Genomic DNA, 24,659 nt, shown 5'->3' on the forward strand with positions numbered 1-24,659 from the left:
AATGCATTTATTAACCCAAACGGGATGTTAGTTCCGAATGGGATATTAGTCTCGAAACGGTATTTTGCGTTGAATCACTGTAAACGGCGTATATCATTTTTCAAATTGTTGCCACCAAATATTATTGCCTTGTATTATACTTAAAGAAACTAAATAATGAAGAATCTGCATGAATGTATGCTTGTTTTTTCGAGTTGTGAGAAAGCTACGGTATCTAGAGCCATCAAATTTTTAATAACATAGTCCTTAATCCGAACTTCACCTGGAAGCCCGAACTTTGAATTCTGAATTTGTTTTGTGATCTATTTTGTAATTTGTAAATCTTTAACGAATTTTCGATTAATAAACTCGACGAGTTCAAAGCGAGCAGTGGCAGCACTGCACGGAATAAAATATTTTTATCTCCAGCGCGCGAAGTTGTCTGTCGGAAATTCTAAAGATATGATTTTTGTAAATATTTTGTGATTTTGCTGTTGAATCGAATTTAAGTGGCCTAAGCGCCAAGAATGTGATATTTAAAAAATAAAATAAGCGCAAAGCACGTTAACAATAATAAGACAAAAAAGTTTTGTAAAGCTATCATAGTAAGAAAACTGAACGTTGATATGATGAACTGAGAAGAGACTTCGGGGGGGGGGACAGAAAAATCCATGCAACACTTAACGCTGCTTATAAACACCTACGGCTATGCTGCTTTTAAAATTTTTGTAATTTTGTTATTGAATTGTATATGGCGTAAATGAAAAAAAAATACTTAATAATAAAGCTCAAAAGATCAAAAAAATGGTTGATAAGGAATGAGCATAGCAACACAGTGGGTAGACAGCGAGCTCAATGAGAGCGTAAACAAACAACCTTTTAACAAACGCTTTTGGACGACTGTTTAAATCTGTAACGTTTCAGATTTTTTGTTATTTTTTAAAATATTATTATTTTTATTAATTTAATAAGTTGTACTATAATTTATTTATTTTGTTTTTCTAATTATCTATATTTCATTTTAACTGTTGAAAAGTGTATTATATTAATATTGTTATGAGAGACGTGGAAGTCCATCGATTAGCTGAAATATCATGTGAGAAAAATTGTATTTAGTAATTGTACTAATGGTTATGGGACGGAATCCGAAATAAGTTGACGATATGCAGATTAAATTAAAATTGTTTACATTTTAAATGTGCTGGAGTATGAACTAGAGGAAAATCGTGAAATTACTTAGCTTCTATCTTAAAAATAAAACGTAATCCCTCCTCCAGCCAAATAAAATCAAATCAGTCGTAATTGAATAAAATCAAATCTTTATCGATTGATAAAAATTTAAAAGAAGAAGAAATAGACATTGATGTACTTTTTACAGACTTGTATTATCGTAAAGGAATCTATTTTTCTTGTAGACATTAATATCCATAAGGGAAAGTTAGAGAAAATGTTTGTGTCTTAGGATATTAGAAATGCCTTTATGTTGTATAAAGGTAATATTTGCGTAAAGGTATAAAGGTAATGGTATATATATATTTGGGGTGGCCATAGCACGGCTGGTGAGTCGCTTGCGGCTCTTATGCGAATACGATATATATATGAAATATGTAAATTAAAACTATTTTAGTGCCCAGGAGAAAAGTAATTAATTTATTTGATTTCTTTTTACCTTCTTTTATTTATTTGATTTCTTTTTTATCAGACGTTTCTTTCCATTTGAAACTTGTTTCACCACTTTTAAAATTATATAAATATGGACTTCTGGCTGTCGGAAAATCTAGTTGCGGCTCGCGAACTTTCCTGAATTCCAACATACGGGTCTTACTGACATGAAGATTGGCTACCCTTGGTGTATGTATATATATGCATGTTGTATGATCTTAAATTCACTTAGTGTAATATCGAGTTATTTTACTACTTGCGCAATTGCTGCAAAGTAAGTTATATATATATATATGTATTGTTGGAACGCTGGTGTAGAAAAATAGCATATTATTATCATTAAGAAAGTACATACTGTTTATAAATGACCTCCCCATTTTCTTTAATTGACAAACGGTGTACTATTATAGTTTGGAATATAAAAATCTTGTGCAACTTTATGCAATATAGCTTCTTAATTTATCACATCTGAATTTTCTTGGCAGATGAAAACAATAATACCTGAAAGAGGCTTTAGTGTGTTATGTACTTAAAGTTAACTATGTAGTGCAGGCATGTCAAACTCACCATCTGAGATGGGCCCGGTGGTCATCAGTGTGCAATAATCCGAGTCGGAAGGGGGCCAAAAAGACATGTTTATACTTAATGAGGTATTTAAAGTGGATAAATGCTTGGGATCTTCCCCGATGCTGTAGCTCGCTAAAAAAAGAAGGAATATTTGGAAATCCTGGTAATAGTTGGATACTTATTGTTTCTTCTCAGACACCTGACATTTTTTCTTGTAGCCAGGTGCTAATTGCACTGGCTATCTTTAGAACAGAAATCTGATGAATGTTTGTTAACCTGGATCTCCCTGGTGACTTGTTTCTTTTCAATTAGTGAGAAAAATTATTCACAGTGGGAAATTTGCGGTTTTCTGAAAATGCAGGCAAGTAAAAACTCAGTGAATTTTGTTTTAAGGTCCAGCTGCACTGAATTTCTAGTTAATTACATCTGTAAATGGCTGGCACTTTCTCAGCGTCGATTGAGAAAATAGTTTTGTGAAGAGACCATCTCAAGAGTCCTTTTTGACTCGATGTTGTACATACGCCTCATTATTAGTCTAACTCCATTTTTTTATTAATAGGTTATATGTTTTTCTTACTTCCTTGGGGTTAGCCGAGGGCGCATATGCTGCACGCGGACCGCGAGTTTAGCTTGCTAGGATTTTCCAACGGGATGCCATGGAGCTGGCTGTTTTATAATTTTACTTGAATTAATCTTTTATCTTTTAAACTGGCAGAAACTGTTTCGGTAGAAATCAACTACTGGCGTGTTTGTATACGTATGATAAAATGCAACATTGTTATTGTCTGCAATTTTTCCCCCCTCCTTCTTAAAGACAATTTAATCCTTTGACGCACAGAAGAAATGAAGGGCAAGTCATGATAGAAGATCATAAATGAGCTTTTACAGTGTTCTGACATATGTTGGATCCGTTACATTCCATGTCGCATCATTATATGTATAAATAAGCTGCAGGCATGCATTTCACCGTCCCATATATTTCAAAGAGTTAAAGCTATTGCGGAATGTCGGTATTAATAACTAAGCTCACTCGATATATACATTTATATTCGAGCTAAAACTTCTTACTAAATGTTCCGCTGCATTTCAAGTATTACGTTACAGCAGGCTTGGATAATATGGAATCTTAAAATATTCCTTGATAGCAAGCTGTGTACTCCTGTTCTTTCAATAACGCCGCGAGGTGTCTAACGAGGTCAGGTTATAAGGTATTTATTTCTCTCGCCTTCGTGGTGTTCGTCGCATGCCTTCGTGGTGTAGATCGTGTCAGATCAAGTCCTTGACTGATAAAAAATTAGCGCTAAAGGCGCTATAATCGATCTCATATGATAGACCACCGGTAGGTAATTAATTCATTCCAGGATATATCGCAGTTACGTGAAACTGCGGGTAACAGCCAACACTGCGGAATATTATATCTACATTGACAAGAGAAAAATAACAACACAAAGAAAAAAATTTAATCTAAAGTAATGAAATTTCGGCGATTCATTTGTCTATGTTACATATTTAATTGATTTAATTTTCAAGATCGCAAGTTAGTTTAAGCGCGAGAAGAGCCATTGATGAGATGGATGGCTCCGGATATCAATTTGTGAGAGGGAGTCCTATGCTTATTGCACTTCGTCGGTCAGTATAGGGACTGTTAATGCTGTTGTGGATGACGCTGGAGTTATCGTCCAGTGATGTCCCATACCTGCACGATTGGAGAAAGGTGTGTGGTGTATTTAATTATGGCAAAGCACGCTAGGGCTATCTGCCTAAGGGGAGGGATGCCTTCGTGGAGGACTTTCTAAGGGAAACTGGCTCGTATACACGTTACACATGGGGAAAACCACGAAAACACCCATGCAGCCAACCCGTTCGCGGGATTCGAACCTCGGACCGAACTACCAGTGTTCAGACACTTTACCACTCGGCCGCTGGTGGGCCGATTGGAGAAAGATTTAATGATCTAGTAGGCCAAGGCAACAAGTCGACATTGTGTAGAGCACGTTCAATTAGAACAGAGGTATGAGGGCGAGCGTTATCTTATTGCAAAACACCCCCTTGAATGCTGTTCATGAATAGCAGCAGACAGGTTGAATCACCAGACTGACCTACAGATTTGCAGTGAGGGTGTGTAGGATAACCACGAGAGTGCTCCTGCTGTGATACGAAATTGCTCCCCAGACTATAACTGCATGTGTAAGTCCAGTGTGTCTAGGCCGTAGACAAGTAGGCTCTCACCTGCTCTCCTTCCAATAACATCCCTCCTTCCAATAACAGGTATGGGACATCACTGGACGATAACTTCTATCACTGGCACCAGGACAGAACCTGCTTTCATCAGAGAACACAACAGATCTCCACTCCGTCCTCTAGTGAGCTCTAGTTTGATGGATTCAGTGGAGTGCATGCTACAGGGCGTCTGGCTCGGAGTTGTCCTTCAGGTAACTGATTTGTAACAGTTCGCTGTGTCACTTTGGTGCCAATCGCAGCTCGAATTTCTGCTACAGACGCAATGAGACGCTTGGCAACCATACACCGAACAGGGCGGTCTTCCTTCTCAGTAGTGCCACGTGGCCGTGCGGAACCCGATCTATATTCGAACTAAAGCATACATTCCTGCCAAGTCTTTTTGCAATATCGCGGAAAAAAAAATTCACATTCTCTTATTCCTATTACATGACGTCGTTTAAACTCACTGAGCTGTTGATAACTTCTTCTTCGTCTTTTTAAAGTCATTCTTGACTAACATGAACTCACTACGTCAAATCTCAACAATAAGTAACGCTCATGAACTTTACAACGCGTATTTAAAACAAACCTGACTTCATGTTCATAGTGGCGTTACTACCAGCACACTTATGCGCCTAGCGCGAAAATTGGAATAGACATCATCGTTCAGATGTGTATAAACACGCCTATTAAATTTCATTTGTTTATCACAACTCCTTCTTCGTGATGGGGAGTTTTTTTCCCCTTTCAGTGTATGTAAGATGTATAAATTCGGCGCAGTTTAACTGATAAATTTGGCCCAGTATGACATTATAAATATTAAGTACACTATCACTTTATGTACTATATTACTAATAATGCAAAATTTGCTCTTCAAAATTTTTGCTTTCTCACAAATAGATAAGACATCACGGATCAAGTTTAGAAACACTAGTCGCATCACTTTTACGTATGGAAGTCATCGTAACAAGCAAAACATTTGTGAATGCCACAGCCAAAAAATTTGTAGGGACAATTTCTGCAAATTCTTTGCCGATAGAATATCACAAATGAGAACGAATAGCTGAGGAAAATTTTGCAATGTTGAGGAAATGGAGAAGGAGGAAACGTCAGGTGTTTTGACCACTGATTGCCATAGTCTTCTTTTGATATTTTTATAGCCGTTATGGTGGAAAGATCAGTTAAGAAAAGCGCGATTCTGAGGAATGATCTGAAATTGGAAAACATATGTGAGGTTCCGAAGATGACCATTTTCATCCCCCATCCTACGTCCCTAAAGAAAGTGTATTCACGTGCATATAATCATAATTATTGTTAGCTTGCCTCAGTGGCTATGTGGCTAGCTCGTAGGCTGTTTAACACTTGGCGTGTATTTTGAAACTTCCGAGAACGTTTTCCCTACATTGTGAATAGTGGATAACTGAAACTGCAGATATTAGACCCTCGGATACTGGGATGCGACTGTAGTCACTTTAAAATGCAATTTCAACAACGCTAACTTTTTGCATTCAAAATTCACGTGGATGTTTAAAAAGACTTCATTATGCATCCTGTATATAATTCAACAATATTATGTACAGTAATTCAATAATTGATTTAACAGAACAGTTCATATAGTAATTTTTATAATGTTACTTCTGACTGCTATGTATGAATTCATATCTAGAACGACGCAGTACTTTACACTGAAGCTGGTATCTTATGCATATGTTCCCATTACATCCCCTATTATAAAATGCAAAATTCCAGTTGAATTTTAAAATGTTAATAAATGCACTCTTAGACAAAAAAAAAAAAAAAAAGGCCGACGCACCGAGAAGATATAAAGCAAATTGGACACAAATTGATATGCATACAGGTTTGGACGGAAAATGCAAAATTTTACACTTTGGCTGCCAATGGATGAACGGTTGTCGCTACAGCGCATCTGATCTGCGCAACTGGCAGGATATTTAAGAGGAGAGATTACGATTCCAGGTCATAAATTCTTCACGAATTTTATAACTATGAGACTAGACAGTAACTAGACAACTAGACAGTAACTATGCCTCGCAGACAGGTGCGCGAACGATATGCGCAGATGTCAGAATATGAGAGAGGTCGTGTAGTTGGACTCAAAGAAGCCGGTTGGTCTTATCGACGAATAGCTCGACATTTGAGCAGGAGCGATGCCACTATTAGACGATGTTGGCAGGAATGGGTGAACCATGGCCGCACACAACGTCAAGAAGGAAGCGGTAGGCATAGAGAAACGATAGAACGTGAAGACCGAGCAATTGTCGGAGCGGCATTCACAGCCCCAGATGCATCATTATCATCGATTGTACGTGCAACTAGTGCTTCGATGACCGCAAGGGCCATTCATAGACGGCTCACAGAAAGGGGGTTGAGGTCACGGCGCCCCTTGCGCTGACTACCATTGACCTCTGTACAACGTCAAGTCAGTTTGCAGTGGTGTCGGGATCATTCGCACTGGAATGTCACTGACTGGAGTAGAATAGTCTTCACTGATGAGTCCCGCTTTGAATTGAGCCCCGATGACCAGCGAAGGCGAGTCTACAACCAGGAGTGATGGTCTGGGGTGCCATTTCATTTCATAGTAGGACCCCTTTGGTTGTCATCCATCGCAACCTTACAGCTCAGCGGTACGTCGAGGAAGTTCTAAGGCCCGTTGTGTTGCCCTTCATGTCACGCCACCCTGTTCTTACATTTCAGCAAGGTAATGCCCGCCCCCACACTGCACATGTTTCTACTGCTTGCCTTAGTGCTTTCCGAACATTACCTTGGCCAGCAATGTAGCCGGATCTCTCTCCTGTTGAGCACGTTTGGAGCGTTATGGGCAGGGCCCTTCAACCAGCTCGGGATATTGACGATCTAACGCGCCAGTTGGACAGAATTTGGCACAATATCCCTCAGGAGGATATCCGCAACCTCTGTGGACAAACGCGTTGCTGACTTTTTTACTTCGTGAAGCTCTATCACTTCAATAAATCATCCAATTTTTCCCAAACTGTAATGATTTGTTTTTCTGTACATGTACATACATCACTTCTACCGACTTTCGTCCCATTCAGATAACTCCTTGGTGCGTTTTCTTCTTCTTTTTCTTCTTCCACCCCCCCTTTTTTTTTTTTTTTTTTGTCGTCTAAGAGTGTAGGTATATTAATACAGTAACTTAAAACATTGAACTTTGATCCAAAATACTGAAACATTCATACTTTACTACATTGTTGCGCATTTTAAAGCAGCGCCTAAGAACTTTCGATATATAATGACTAATACTGAAAGGAATGGTAACAAATTTGATGGTTGGCAATAAAATACTAAAGCTAATCGAGTTCATTTCTGAATTAGTGGTGTAGTCTTTGAAAATACATCTTTCAGTAGTAGAAAAAGTGTCTTTCACGAATGGCTTTAAGGAAAAATGCTACATCACACATACACGAAAGCATGAAATTTAAATCACGCATAAAATAAATATAAAAAATAAATAAATAAATAAAAATTTTTAAAAAAAATCTCGTACAACTCATGAGATTTATACACAGAAAATTGTTTATTTTGCTAGACATTGCTGAGCGTCAGTATTCCTTGACGTATAATTCAGGAATTTACGTTGGAATTTGAAAATAGATTGGTTATTAGAATCCATTACAAATGTTAGAGTTGTAACGGATTCTGCGTAAGATTATTACACCAGTTTGATCATCTAAATAAAAAAACGAATGCTATCAAACAGAGGGGAGATGAATGATTATTCTGGAAAACATTCGGTATTGTCGATGAGGTTGGAAAGGGAATGAGAGGAAGTAAGGAGGAGGAATGTAATTCTTCCTCCGAGTGTGTCGCGTTTCTGGGAAGTTTAACCCTTCCCGGTAGAGATACCCGAAACGCTTGTTCTAAACTTAGACAGAATAATAAGCGAGGAACTTTTTTATCACTTTTAGTACAAAGGCCGCGTCTGTCCGGCATCGGAAACGGAGGGTCAGGGGTCGACCCATCCTTCGGCGGACGGACGGACAAAGAGTGCTATTGTGCTCCCTACACTCGGCGCTGACAGAAAAGCAGAGGCTGACGTCATGAACAATGATTGACTGAAAACAGCTAGCTGCATACCGCAACCATATGACGATGATACTCCTTTTCTGCTTTTCCTTACTGCCTCTCTCCATTTTCTGCTGTTTTTCTGTGAGCGAACGGTGGGATCAGTGTTCCGTGGTTGGTTCGACCTGTTTGCGATCGTACCTGTGAGACTTCTTCGCGAATTCCTCTATTCCACCCTGCCTCAAAGAGTTCATAATGTTTTATTCCGTGATTGTCTTTAATGAAATTAACTCCTCCTATCGAAATCCGTTAAAAAAAGATTTATTTTTTAATTTTAATTTCTGCTTTATATAGTGGTTGAATGCATGCACATGCGCATCGTCAAAGTATTATTTTTCTTTAAGCTGAGCGCGGATTTCATTGCACTTTTGCACTCTTCGTTGTTCGTCGCACTTTGATGTAAAATAACATTTTTCTCAAAAGCTTTAATGTTTAAATTGAAGAAAGATAAAAGTTGCGTTTGACGAATAAAAAATGTCGCTTCCATATAAATAAATAAAATAAAGGAAAAGAAGAATATAAATAAATCGTAAAGGTACATGCTGCAAACGTAGAATGTCAAAATATATCAGAACGTCATTATTCTAAAGGTGTAACCTTTATCTAAACGTTTCAAGTATCACATCGCAACGTATAATTGTATATTTTATGCAACGTATAATTGTATATTTATGGGGGTGGGATCTTCATTTATTAAATTATTGTTTCGAAAATTTTTATTAGTCAATCGCTGATATGTAAGATATTTTTCGATTTCCTGATATTTAGTTTTCCCCCCCCCTCCCCGGAAAAAAAAAAAAAAAAAAAAAAAAGAATTCGAGATGTCTTTAGTAGTTAAACCTGCGCTTGGGGAATTAACATGGGAGTCAACTAACTTAAGACAATTGTTGATTTTCAAACGTGCATTGCCATAGCAATGATGCTGAAGCAATCCTTTAGCCGTCTGAGCCTATATTTACAGTATGTTTAATTTGTTATCAAACGAAGATTTTAACTTTTGATATTATTATCATTTTAGCGTCTTTAAGTGGCGTAATTAGAACTTTTGCTCGCGGAGCTGACGAAATACAAAGAAATAAATTCAAACTCTACGGTTATTTTTTTGGGGGGGGAGGGCGGCTTTAACTCCAAGATTTTAAAATGATATTATTATTATTATTACTATTATTTTTCTTTGTTCGCAAAACCACCGATGATATTATAGAGATTAATTTGATTGCTCCAGTTGCTGTTACGCGAACAGTAGAGAAAAATTTATTAAATGCAAAATATACACTTGTAATTCTTAAATGATATGCATTCAGAAAAAGCTTCTTAAAATTAGCAACACTTATAGAAATTCAGAGGAAGGTTCACACTAGTGCTACAGTATTTAGAACTTTTTTTCAGGAGCTTTTAGAATAAACCTCCAAAATTTAAAAGGACTGCATTTCGACGTTCCTGTTTCGATTTCCCTAGCAGTAACGGAAATAAAATTCTCAAACGCTTCATTTCTTAAATTGCAATCAAAAGCTTTTGACGAAGCAAAAAAAATATAACAGAAGTATGTAGCTATTGAAATCACGACATGATTTCTCTAAATTCTTTACCTATAGTATAAACTCTTTTCTTCTCAATTTAATTCCCTATGGCAATTTAGCATCTAGTTTTTCTTCACTCGATGACCCTCCTGAAGTGAACTCTTTAAAAAATTTATTTCATACAAAAAATGCCGCTGCTAAAAATGTCTCCCCGGGTCAGATCGCTCCCCCCTAGCTTCGCTACTGTTTTCCTTCTAGAAGTCACAAAGGAAGGGTGATTTATCCCTGAATAATAGCATCATACTTATAGTTGACAAATAAAAAAACAATGCTTCTTGCATGTTGATAATTTGTAAGGAAGTTTTGCTGTACATGAGTATTTTTTTACAATGTTTTGTCAGAAAAGATGAAAGCTGAAATTCACATTTTACCTGTTATATCTAAAGTTAGTGTTTAAGGTAAATTTCGTGGAGGACATTTTGCAAAAAAAGAAATGATTCTTATTCTGACGTCAGAGAAAAGCTTGAAAATGCTAATCCCATTATAACCTGCTCCTCCAACAATGGAACCATCGTAGTTTTTAGTTGTATCCACATGGCCAGTGCGTCAAACCAGCGACTTATAACGCGCACATAGATAGAAACACAGGATTGCATACCAGTTGCTCTTGTTAAACATAAAAATCTGAAGCATTGCTGTTCATTACGTCTGTCAACGGAAACGAGTCCTGAAAAAGGTTTTGAAAAAAGAAGGCTACACTCATGTAACAATAGCAATGGCAACCCAGTCATCGAAGTCATAAACATCTCCGCAAACCGCGTAATTAAATTATGCCGCTGCTGCGCAAAACGACCCGCAGAAATTATTTCTTCCCCTCCAAACTTCTCACAAGGTCGCGGGGTCACTGGCAAGTGGCTGTGGTGTCGGGAAGAGACGCGACTCATTGTTTACATCCATCCTGATGACAGACAAAGAGCATACAGTGGTAAAACGATAAAGAATTCTCCTTCGAAGAGAACAGAGAGAGAGGGGTCTATTATTCTAGAGATAATGATGGTAGGATTATAGGAACTTATCTTTTAGACTCCCACTCGCTTTCTTGACCATCTGTATATTTTCTTGTTTAAGACTTTTTTTTAAACGTTTCGTAGAATCTTATTATCGAGTTCTTATCATCTCGACCCTGGGGTCCAAAAGAAATAATCGAGAATCAGAATGGGCATTCTTGCAACAAAGCTACACAACGTTTAATGTTTTCCCGGAACTGACGTTTCAAGTATCCTATTAAAACAATGTGGACAGATACGTGAAAAATATTTTCTCAGCAGCTTATTGGATTGCATTTGCGTGGAACTGAATAAGAATCGTAGAAAATAAATTACGAGGAACAAAAAAATTAGCAAGTGTTATTAGTTCACATTTAATGTGATATCAAAAGTGTAAAACTGCAGTGTAAATATGAAAAGACTAGGGTCGGAATTTGACACGCATATTTTGTATGATCAAATTTTCAGTTGGAATGCAATGAACATGTTCTTAAATGAATAATTAAAGTGCGAGTTTGTGACAAAAAAATAAATAAATAAGAAAATAAAAAAGTATGTAGAGTGCCGCTCTTCTTACAACCTCGAATATAGCGGCTCTTTTTGCAGTTTGCGTACGTTTGAACTAGTAAACTGTTAAGATTTCTGTACCGTTGCGAATTAAAAAACAATTTTATATTTATAAAGCAATATTATAACAATTTAAACAACTTTATTCATAAAAAATTACAAAATTCCCATTTCTGCTTGCCTATCTAAAATATTCATGTGACTTAAAATTAATATTGTAAATGCTAAATATGATTATTGGTTTTATATGATAAAATGTTATAAAATAGTGTAACAAAAACATAAGTGCAGAACCTGTGAAAACGTAACATGGAATTCAGTGCCACTGCACCTATCTAAAAAGAATTAATAAGAATCTGTAATTAAGATTTAGCAGAGATCTCTTTGTGATGATAATTCTCAAAAATAAATTATATATATATATATATATATATATATGGTAATAAAATATTTTGCTTGTGGGATGCGATGAGACTGCGGAAGTATATTATGAAATTAATCGCACCTCATGTTAATCACCATGAATTCGATAAGTTTAAAATTCATCAACCTTTTCTTATTTAATTAGAAACTTTTTGAGATTTCATTAATCTACATACGTACACTCAAAATTTCGTGACTTTTATTAGATAATCCTTCTAGTTATTAAGAAGAGAAGCGAATTTTCTCATTCTTCTCCTTCTGGATTATAGGTCATGAGATAGGGAAGTTCAAACCACTAAAAGATAATTTATTTCCAATAGCAATTTATTTCCCTAGACAGGAGTATTAAATCGAAAGAAGAGACTGATTTTTTTTTTTTTTTTTTCTTTTTCTTTTTAGATGTCATGACTAATTTGTCAAAAAAATATATTAAATAAAGTTCACTGATAACAGTGAAAGGTTTGCTAAATAAATACTTAAAATGAATTATGTTATATATTCTATGATAATTTAAAAAACCTCCTAAATTGAACTGGACGTTTTATTGATGATATTAACAAAGAAAATGATTCCATTCCTTTCCTCATTTTATGAAATTTGTTGTATTTTTTATTTTTGTGACATAACTTTTGTTTCAAAAATTTTATTAAAAAATTACTTTCTTAAATAAATATTTCTGCCACTGGATTGAAAAGCAAATTTTTTTGTTGCATTTATGTAGATAAGTAGATTGCTGTTATTAATTTCGACTACAAAATGCTACTTAGTACAGTCCCAGCGTGCATCTGTTGATTAAAGTAGCAATGATTGCCTCATTTTCACCCTTAAACGTATTTTTCCTTTTACATTTTCTCAGTTTTTTAAAAAATATGTACTGTGTACATTTAACAAATGATGTCCACAGAAGTGTAAGTCAAAAAACCTTATAGAGACCTTAAGTTATGACGAAAATTTAAAGTTTCTTAAGAATGGACAAAATTCAGATAACAATATATCAGTTTCAAAAGAAAAGAGGTCTAATACAGCTTTCATATTTATATATAAGAAATATGATATTCGAATACTTGATGTGTGCAGGTTTCTTGCGCAGTCGTGATAAAACTTTGGGGTCCGTCAGAAATACCCCCTGGACATAAAAAAGGAAATCGAAGCGACAGTAGAACTGTAACATACACTTCATTTCGCGTTCAGAGCACGTAGTATTACCATTCGTTGTTATCAGTGCAATGGTAATATAGTGACGCTAGACGACATCAGCGGTGAAGCTAAGCTTTCGATCAAGGAGTTCTGGGGCTCTCAGAAGACTTAATCAGTCTGCGATTTCTTTCTATGGGAAAAATTAAAGCGGAAATCTTCGCTTTCAGTCCAGTTTTAAACTCCAGTCCACTGATGAACTTCAGTGATGCAGTTTGGGAGAATGTTAAAGCAGTACCTCGGGAAACGAGAGCTGTGCAAAACTTCAGAAAGTTATAGTAGAATAGTGCACCACCGGAGTTCTCGAACACGAAGTCCAACCCCCATGGAAACTGATTAGTATGATGTTAATTATAAAGGTTCAAATGCACACAATGCGAAATCCGTACGGGTAAGAATGACGATTTCAGGCGTAATACACAATATAATACTAAATTAAAAATGTAAGCGTAACAGAAGACGAGATTTAGTTTTTAGAATGGAGAATATTTATAAATATAATGCAGAAACAAACATACTGCAGAAAGAATACAAATTAAACATTGTAATCTATTTATACAGAACACATTAAAGATGATTATTAAGAATGGCCCTAAAACACTAAATACTGTAAGAGGACTTCTACTTACAGTTATGTATTGGAATAATGCTATTTTTAAACTTTAGGAAGGCAAATTGCAAATTGTTACGGTTTAGTTTTGGCATTCACGTTATATGACATATTGGAAAGTTTCTCCTGCTGATCCCAGTATTTTAAAACGTCATAGTTGACCATTGAAATAAGTGGACGTAATATCCAGATAATAAGTTGAAAACATTGATGATAAACATTTTTTTTTCCCTCCCGTAACATTCAGCATCTTAAATGTTTCACTTGTTTTCATTGTAGATGGAGCAGAGCAACGAGAGGAACAGCGTATTGGAGAAGGAGCGGCAAGAGTTAATTGAAAGGCAGCAACAACAGCTTTTCCATCAACAACAACAAATTCAGGAGCTTCAAGTAATAAAAATTTGTATATTACCTGCACTGAATTTACATTTACTTGTTATTAATAATTTTCCAGTTCTGTTTCGTTCAAGTTCGGCGATGTATATACACGATGAAATATTGTATTTTCTCGAATAAAATGAGCAGCCCGTTTTTAGGCCATCGTCGAAGAAAAAATATTGACATGAATGATCCGTACACTTGAGTTTGAAAAAAAATTAATAAAATTTACGAATGCTGTTCTTATCTCATAATTTTCACTTAAAAAGCGAAAATTACGGCATGATATTGGATTCGGAAATAAGTAAAGCATTCATCTTTATCGCTGCAAGATGAGTAATTTCGGCTATCTGATATCAACCAGGATGATGATGTATTCCTAGCTACATTTAAAATGTAGCTGATACATTTTTTATATAGCTTCAACAATGGAATTAATTGTATAATCTGTTCAGTATTAATTGTATAATAAAGATTCCCCCAATCTTTATTATAACGTGACCAGAGTTATCTTGTGCTTTTATTACGTAATGAGATTTCTAAATATCTGATTAGATTTACTACAGTCATTGTGTTCAAATTATGAGATATTAAAATATCTGATTCACGCTTAAATGGGATTTAATCTCATTTGCGAATTTTTATACTTAAGCCCCGACATTTTATCCCAAGGACTTCTTATAGAATCAGTTTACTCATTATATATATTATATATAAATATCATATTAAAATGACAGTATTTTAAAAAAGCTAAACTCTTTTTAGGTTTTTCTTCTGTGAATGGATGTGTGTAAATATGAATCCTTGTTTCATACCAGTTTCATGGAAACTATAGTAATCTGCGATTTCATTCCAAGAGCAGGTTATCAGAATTGTTTGGGAAATGGAATGTTGTGCAACCATTTATTTTAATTTCACTTCTGGATATTTACTCAGCACACTATACAGCTATAGAAAGTATTCCAAGGAGGAGATTCAATGACATTTAACCATTGTTCGAGTCGCGCGTATCTCACTCAACTCACATCACAAAATTCGGAAATTTATAGGCTTTATAATGTTTTAACACTACTGATTAAACTGTGGTGTGGGAAAGTTATTTTTACATATAATTAATTCCGTTTATAAGAACTCCTGAATATATATTATTCTATAAAACTCATTCAGAATGAATAGAAATTAACTATATAATGATAGAAGAACTTGATTGCATTCCATAGATTATCGGATAGAATTTAAACTACCCCCTTATTTTCGAATATAAAGAAACATAATAAAATTTCGAAATAGCTGTTATATTTATTATTTCTGTGTACCGTTAAAAAATGGATTCTAGATTTCATTCTAGAAAGTAAAAAAAAAAAAAAAATAGTAACATGATTGTTCCTTGAACAGAAATATTGAAATGCAGCTGAATGCGAAATACCGTAATGTATTGTGACCACAGTTTATCACCACATTCAAAATCCGTGTTGCAAAATTCGAAAGTTGTCTCCTTAATCTGATGGTTTTGTCCACAGCTATTTCATAACATTCGCACAATGCTATTCACATTAAGCGATTGGGGGGGGGGAACACTTTCAAATCATACTAGAAGTACATGAAAGATATGTATTCAGTACTACAATAAACCCGTATTCTCACTTAATATTAAAAATAAAAAGTTGGCAATTCATTGTGCTACTGAAAGAATAGGATATTAGTCTTGTTTAGTGTTTTCTACAACAGAATAGTTTTCGAACGAAAGCGATTAATGAAGTGATTGGTTACTATGCAGAAAAAAATAATTTTTGTAAAAAAACTAAAACATGTTCTGTGGAATATATGCATGAATGTAACAGTCGAATAATATTAATAGCAAGTCATATGGCTCGTAGTAGCACCACTTAGGAGATAATGCGTTTTCTCCGCACAATATTGCTAATATACGTACACAGTTGATGGGACTAACCTCGTGGACAAGATTTAAATAAAATTTGTATGATTTTTGGTGGTTACTTTAACTTAGTCACGCAAGAAGCGCAACCATTAATTGATTTCTTATGTTTTATATATCACATACCTTTCGTATCATTTTTAAATTTGATGGTACTGAAGGAAAATAAAATTATTAATCTTCTTTATATATAAAATGATTTTTTATTAATTATCTATTGTTCTTATAACTGTTACATTGCACAGAATCTCTACTTTTAACTGCGTGGCTTTTTTTCATGCTCATGTTTTTTAATATATCGTAGCATTTCAGTATTTCGGTTTACAGTTATATTGGCTTTCATATATTTTGCAGCATTGTATATATACATTCTGAAATGTCATCTTTCTTCCTTTTCAGTGTCAAATCAATGGTCATCCAATGGCCAAAGCTATGATGGGGTCTTTCATACCCTCATTTGAAACTCCGCACCCGGCCATGAGTCCTCCCGGACCGATACGACCGATGCCAACCACTGCTGGAATAAGACCGGACAACACAGGGGTAAGTTTGTGGGGAAAAAACATTTAAATGTGCGTGATTGCATAAAAAGCAGTCTTAATATAACTATTGAGAATATATCTTAAAATATTTTCTTGCTACTTACTCTACAGCATTCTTCGAAATTACGTTCGCAGCGTCATCGTAATGAGCAACTTTACTACCTTAACACTGATTACATCTTTCGGCTGTTGTCAGTAAGACCACCTCAGATTTAGGCATTCGTTTGGCAACTAGAATGATGACAAGAATTCTTAGCTTGGATAGTTGCATTGGAACGAACCGCCATCAAAGGGGTCCAGAAGAGTTGTTTAGAATTTTTATAATCCTACACAACCCTCTTTCAGAAAACTCTATTTTGGATGGTGGTGGTTCTTGAAACTTTTTCAGACCACCATATTTTAGAATATGACACCCTAAACTTTGAAAGTACACGATTGTAGTTCCAAATGTTGGATTGTATTATGTTTTATTATACACTTTATTAAATATTACTGATATTGAATACCCATATAATTTTCAGAATTAAAATCCTCGGACATAAAAGTTAGGGAGTAATCTTATTCAGAATTATTATCCTGCGATTATTTGCGATAGCTGCACGTAACGGGCACTTACTAGTAGCATTTATCCCTTTCTGATAGTCTATGGTGAAAGAGAGAGTGGTTTATCCTCAAGTGAGCTATAACATTTTTGTGTCTTGGCGAAGTTTTTGAAGTCCTTCCTTCTGTTCCTTTTAATTCATTATTATCATTGCGGAGATATAGCAGGAAACATCTTTAAGTGGTGGAATGGGTAAAGACGAATTTCATTTTGCCTGTGAGAAGACTTCTGGGAGTATTCCTGAGATGCACCGAGCGTCATTTAAATTGAGCTTTGATTCTCTTTGATTTTTTTAATTGCTATTTTAATATTTTAGTAGATTCAGATTAGTTCAGAAGATTATGATTTACATAAATAAAATGCAATTGAATAATATAAATATATCCATATTTATTTTTAATAAATCGAACTTTTGTGTGGTACTAAGCTGCTGGGATCTATGTTAGTCTGTTTGATATGAAGAGTTTTACGTAAGGGGGGATACTTTACGGATATTTATAGTAAATATCTATTTCTTTGTTTCACTTTTCAGGCAGATAAAGAAATTGGCGGAATGTTTATTATAATTTCCTTCAGAACCAAAAGGGGTATAAAATTTTCAAAAGGAAAATAAACGCGAAAGAGTAAATCTTTTTAAAATGAATCACTGCATCTCTTTTAGCGTTAAGAAGAAACGGTGGGTAGCCAATACTCGAATCGAAGCTTTTGCGATTGATCACTGTACTGTTTTCCCCCCTCTTTCGGAAACAAAGGGTGGCAACCCATACGGTAATGGCCATATAGTGGAAAATGGCTCTCTGCGTTCTTGGGTGTTATTTAATTGGCCTCTGAGCCCCTGCCGTTAATGAGAGAGTCCCCGTATTGTTCGCCTGGCGTTTAAACTTTCATGCCGTGGATGCTAATAATCGTCATTCACCGGTGTTCTGTGCGCTGAATATTTGATGTGCCGGTCGACCACAATTCTTCACTTAGCCTTCTTAATGCGACATCAATGACTGAAGTGATTCACTTTTAGTACTGCAGCCAGAAGACGGGTAAATTCCCCCAACCCCTGTTTCCTTCCCCCTTCACTAACTGCATTCATTTTCAAAGTTTGGCGCCACTTGATCGAGGAGCTTGTCATTGTGCTCGGGAAAGATGCAGTTATTCCTGCACTATCTCAGCCCTTTGAAGAGACCAGATATAAGATATGCGTAAATTGGAAAGTTCTTTAGTGCATCAAGATTAAGAAAATGTGATGTTTTGTGAAAAAAAATTGCTGTTCCTTTAATGAAAACATAAAGCAAGTAGCTAAATTCAACTGAAATGCACTGAATTCCTGATTGATTATCCGTGCTAATTACAGCAACGATGTGCACAGATAATCCAGAATTGGCCTGTATATGCACAAAAACCATAAAGTACGAACTTCTGAAATTTTAAGCGAGTGATATGGAAATAAGTAAGTTTTATCTGAAGTGATGATGAAATCTTCATCTTCCAAAACAACGCTCGGAAATAAAATTTTCCAAGTGTTATTGTGGAAAATTTTTAACGTAGGAGCTATCTTGATTTTTATAGGTAATTATAGCCATACTTCAAAAACTCTGATGTCATTGATTTCGGACAGTTTATTTATCCAAATACTCTTAACAGTTTGCTTACATATTTCAGTGTCCTGCCAAAGTATGGAGATAACATGGTTTCAAAAACCATGAACCTTTTTCAAAATACCCGCAAATTTTTCATGTTCTTCAAGTGCCAACATGAGAACATTTTTTTCGGGGGGGGGGGGAGCGCACGGTTTGCAGCATGATGCCCGTCAAGGTTGGGAATTCATGACATAAAACCAATCTGCTTCGATATAATCATGTTATTACATATTTATGAAGCAAAATTGCTAGTATTTATTAAATGTTTTGGAAGTTCCTTCTGTAGTTGTACTGTATGTTGTGTAAATGATACGATGCTAGTTTGATTTTTATACTAAATTACCTCGACAAAGAATAACCACAATTCAGTTAAAACTTTTAGTTTTTTCTGAACTGCTACTAAATGCTAGGATATTAAATTACACTCTCTTTAATTTAGAATTCAAAATTTTGTGTGAATGCAAACAAACCAACTGTCACTGGTTTCCCCGTTTGCTTCACTCACTTACAATTCTTGCCGAAAATATTGGTGATTCTCAGAATTCTATGTTCTCAGCGAACCTCCATAAATCCCTTAAGTGGTCCCACCCTGACCTATGCCAACGTATTTTAAAATTCGTAATAAATTTCGAACATTGGAATAAATTCGCGCCTCTTATTAACTTTCACATTAATATATATTATTAATTATGTTTTATTTATATGTTTGTTTCTTTATTTATTTTCTGAACCTTTGAGGCAAGTCTGTCATTTCCGCTGTTATGTCAGAACTGTGATCGTTCACAAAGATAATTGTTCAGTAAATCAGCTGTGATATGATTGATTAATTATTTAATTATGGCAAGCACACGAAGGTTACCTGCCTAAGGGAATGGATGTCTTCGTGGAGGACTTTTTAAATAATGCTTGCAAATATCTACGTTACACACGAGGAAAACCGCGAAAACGGCCCTGCAGCCAGCCCCTTTGCCTGAATTAAACACAGGTCGAACTACGAGTACTCAGCGGCTTGGCCGCTGGTGGGCCCAGCTGTGATATGGTGCAACTAGTAAATTCAGGGATTGTTCAGATGATGGCTATATGGTCACAAGCAGCATAAACCGAACCTCCGTAACTAGGCAGCCAGCTGTTGTACCTCACGGATTTTGTCTGAGTATTCTAATTATTTAACTTTATGCCTGTAGTATATAACAACCGACCAATTACAACGAAGTAAACACGAACTGACATCCGGTCGATGAGTTCGCTGAATCAGTGGCAAATCCACGCGAGCGCAACCCTAGGTACGAATGAAAACCCTGTTCCACAAAGGTGAACGGAATTAATGACTTTTGACTATGATAACTGTGATAATTATATCACCGTCTGCACGCCTCTTTATTTCTCTTTCTTTTCTTTATCCGTAATAGTAAATAATTTACGAGGAAATTCACTTGCTCTCGGGAGGAGTGGACATAAGAAAGCGAAAACGGAAAAGAAGAGATCAGTTTTTAAATGTTAACATCTGAGTTTCCGAAGGTTTTGTTAACACATTTCAAAGGCCTACACGGTCTCTTAGGATTTAATAAATTTAATTAATTCTGTTACAATAGTATTTTGGTAAATAGCAATGATTTTGTAGGGTGATTGATTGTTAAAAATCTGTCAAAAATTGCTAATCTGATAGATTTTTATTATTGGTATTTTGAGCTGAAGAGCTTTTTGCAAGCGCTTTTTTGTTTACAGAAGCGCAGTGTTTAACGCATTTTAATGCCCATGATGGATTTATTTCTCTAAGTATTTAATGGGCTTCATGTATTCAGTTCTGTAAGCTTGGAAACTTCAGGCTATCCTGAGTTTAATTATTTTGACTGCTTTGACAATTTAGATAAATTAAATAAATGAAGGTAAAGTAGGATTTTGAACCGTTTGCCTCAACATTTGGCAAAATGAACTCTTATCTGAATTAGTTTCTAAGGAAAATATACACATTCATGAAGTATGGGTATTGTGGCTAAGCTGTGTAATAAGCTTAAGAAATAAATGTATAATATTTTGTAATATCCTTTGTGGATATGACAGTAATGGAGTTAGAATTGGTTATACATACTTCTCTGTTTTTTCACTAAAACTGAAAAACTGTTGTAAAGATTGTTACAATAACTGCATTTCTGATTCAGGTTTCCCCACATTGCTTATCAATCATTTGCTAGCGTTGATAAAAGACGAGAGTGTGCAGATATATGTCATTCATTCTGATGTGTATTAATTATAAAAGAAAAGAGGACCTCTAATATGTGATATAAAACTGTCATAGGATCTAAAAGATTCATGTGCACTAAATGATTATGTAGGTCAGTACTTCGGTGTAATCCCCCCTTCAGTGCGTAATCTTTTAGGTGGAAATGTTTAGGAATTAAGATGTGTATTTTTCATTTAACCCTGTTAGAGTGAAATAACTATTCAAATCCAAAATAAATTCCTCAAATTTTATGAATTATTGAATGAGATATATTGTATTCGTAGAAAATAAGTCATTAAATGAAAGACTTCTTAGAGAAATCCAGTTAGCTAACCATTTTTTTAAAGTATTTTCTAGCTAAATAATTAGTAACTTTAATTTTAAATAAAATAAATTTTTTTTTGGGGGGGGGAGAGGGGACCTGTGCCTCTTTCAATAATATTTTTGGAACAAAGAGTTACCAATTAAAGGTAAGTTCGTTATAAGTGGAAAAAGAAAATTGAGATGTAAATTTATTAACCTTTTTTAAGGTATGAAAAAGATATAGTGTTTCTAAAATTATCATGGATCTAAAATGGTAAGAAGTGGCCTAGAATAATATGGAAAAAATGGCTTTTGTTAGTTGGCAGCATTAGTGCCGTTACTTTGAGCTAGAGAGTCTAGTAAAATTGTTCGAATTATCGAGATTATTTCATAAATTTTTTCTTCCTAATTCAGATTTTCGAAACACAGATACTGTGTGTGGTACTGCGAGTCAGGGCGAGGGAGCGTTTGTGAAAGAAAAGTGAGTTATTCTCTCCCCCTCCCCCCAGAAAAAAGAAGATAATGAGTTTATTTCAGTTTTATCATGATAATGAGTTAATTTCAATTTATTTCAGTGTAATAAAATTTGATATTGGTAACACAGTTTATTTGTTACGAATTTTAATGTTCTTCACAGTTTTATGAATAACCTGATATATATTTATTCTTATTTACAATATCGTTTGAATTAGACGTTAATTGCTCTAAGCTGCAATATGTGTAATTCCTAAGTAAATTGCTTTAAGTTGCAATATATGTAGGCTTAGGGACAAACTGTTTTATGATTGGAATGTGAAATTACAGTTTTTAAAGTACTTACTTGCTCATAATCTAACATTCAAGCTTGCTTTTAGCGCACTACTGATAAAAGTGCATCTATAAGTCGATTTATTGTTACGTTACACTTTTAGATATAAATGTTTCCCTCTGTATTTCCAGACTTCAGTTGAGGCCTCTTTCATCACTCATGTTTAGACAGCGATCTTCCAATGTATCATTAACTGTTCGAAAATCAGCTTTTACTCCTTTTTAAAGTTTTGTTAGCATTTCTGAAAAAGTTTTTGTGAGTGTTGAAACTACTATAATTGCTATAATTAATTGTTGAATGAGTGCACAGAATGAGCATTCACATTAGTGGATTTATTTGGTGAAGTAAACTGAAGATAATTTATATTATGGAGGTAGGGAAATTTTGTGCAGTTTGGATATTTAAATATGTTTGACTTCAAAAGAACAAGAGATTTTACGACTGATCATGTAGAGTATATACTCATAGTAGAATGTACAGTTAATCCATTGATGGCTAATATGATAGTGAAAGTGGATTGCCACACCATTGGGCTCGGATTCAATCTTAGATAAAGCACAGATGTTTATTGAGAGGTGTCTTTGACGAATGGGGGATTTAAAAATCATTTATCTGAAATTTTTCAGAAAAGAAAGATTTACGGAATTTTCAATTTCATTGCTTTTGGTTAAAATCATCTACCATTCTTGTCCCGAACAATGATCAACAATAATTTCGTTCGACGTTGGATAAATAACAATTCTGTTTGCAGGATTAGCTTCAATAAAAGAGAAAATTCCTACAGTTCTTGCAGCTCAAACGTTGGAAGGCATAGAATGGAGGAAAAAAAAAAGGCATATCGTATTGCTGAATTTATTTGCTTTTATAAAGATTATGATTGAAATTTGAATGTGCATGGTGTATTAACCATAACCGTTGTTTTTTTTTAATTAGGTTGTAACTTCGTATAATTTTTAAATCCTGTTTTCTCATGTAATTATTTCAGTTTTTGATTAAGGAAATTTTAATGTTAAAGCAACAAAATAAAAAGCATGTCAAGAAAATCTTGGAATTTTGTCAGTTTCTTTAAGGAAGAGAGTAGGCGCCAAATCCGTGAGTTGCCCAACATTCACTTTCTCGGCAACCCGTCTTTGGCGTAAATGGCCCTTCAGAGGCAGTTTCAATAGCTGTTCCTATTGGTTGTAAGCCTCAACTATGACGGTAGCCCATCTTCATTTAGTAGTGGCATAGTGAGCACACACGTTGACTCTTTAGACATACCTTGCATATTTTAACGCTATCCTCCGTTCTGAAGTTATTAGCGTGAGGTTTCCTGCAGTAAATAATGCGGTTAACATTTTACGAGCAGAGCAGGCGGGATGCGACTCAACTCAACCGATTATACGTTCTTTGATTTTGATGTGCTGCCACCTGAAGCAATAAAGGAACAACATTCTCTTAGGAGAGATAAGAAAACTTTCGCAATAGATGGCGCTGTTTTAAATGCCTTCGAAGGGCTGTAACTTTCGTTAAGAAGTGTAATATCTGAATGGAGTAAAAATCATTGTTGGGAAGAAAGAGAAATATTTCTCAGCTCTTCTTTTTCAAGATGATTTAATTTTTATTGCAGCCTGCATCAATAACCTTGGAAACTTCTGGAAGGAAGAGATAGCGCAATGGAAACATTAAGCAAAACTGCATACATTTGAAGTTTCAGCAGCATAAATTTTAGATGACATTATTCAAAATTTAAGGAAAATAGTAAGTTTATGCTGCCTGAGAATGTATAAAATGGTTTGATTATATATATATATAATATATTGAATAAATGTCTTTGATATAAGTTAACACCACATTTACATTTTAAATCATCGCTGCTGTTTTGATTAAAAATATGTGCTTTTAACAGAAATTTAAAAAAAATTATTTAGTATGTGCAATGCTATTTATTTTTCATCTTCGTGAAATATCAATGGACGATTTCGCATATTCTTTATTATGTTCCTGATTCCAGGACTTAATTTTTCAGTTTGCATTTCTTTCATGTGATGTATGTGAATAAATTGACTGGCATGGAACAACTAGCAAAGCTGGGACGAGGGCTGAATCTAAAAGAAATTAAAAAAAAAAAAAAAAAAAATTATGATTGTTAAATTCAAGTTTTGAAAGTTATCGAAGAGAAGCACCGTTTCAAAATAGATTATTTAAAGCAATAAAGAGGGCGTTAACATTCTTGTGCACTTGTGCACTCGCATGCTTTTTCTTAATTTATTAACCAAACGAAATCAAAAATTTAATTAATCGTTAAAGCCAGATAGGAAAATTATTATCATGTATTTTATATAATTTTCAGCTCGCCATTATTATT

The 24,659-nt window shown here is 34.9% G+C and overlaps 1 protein-coding gene across 4 annotated transcripts in view; it reads left to right on the forward strand.

Annotated features, from left to right (window-relative positions):
- Positions 1 to 24,659, forward strand: part of LOC118182611 (uncharacterized) — an 826,788-nt gene that overhangs the window by 774,841 nt on the left and 27,288 nt on the right. For all 4 annotated transcript variants that reach the window (XM_035352007.2, XM_035351999.2, XM_035351994.2 and 1 more), the window contains 2 exons: positions 14,172 to 14,282; positions 16,606 to 16,749. In XM_035352007.2, the coding sequence (XP_035207898.1) occupies positions 14,172 to 14,282; positions 16,606 to 16,749 (255 nt within the window). The remainder of the gene's footprint in view (positions 1 to 14,171; positions 14,283 to 16,605; positions 16,750 to 24,659) is intronic.

Source organism: Stegodyphus dumicola, chromosome 7 (assembly GCF_044657685.1).
Source record: "Stegodyphus dumicola isolate Sdum_Otavi_A_Nest chromosome 7, ASM4465768v1".
In the NCBI taxonomy this organism is placed as follows: Eukaryota; Metazoa; Arthropoda; class Arachnida; order Araneae; family Eresidae; genus Stegodyphus; species Stegodyphus dumicola.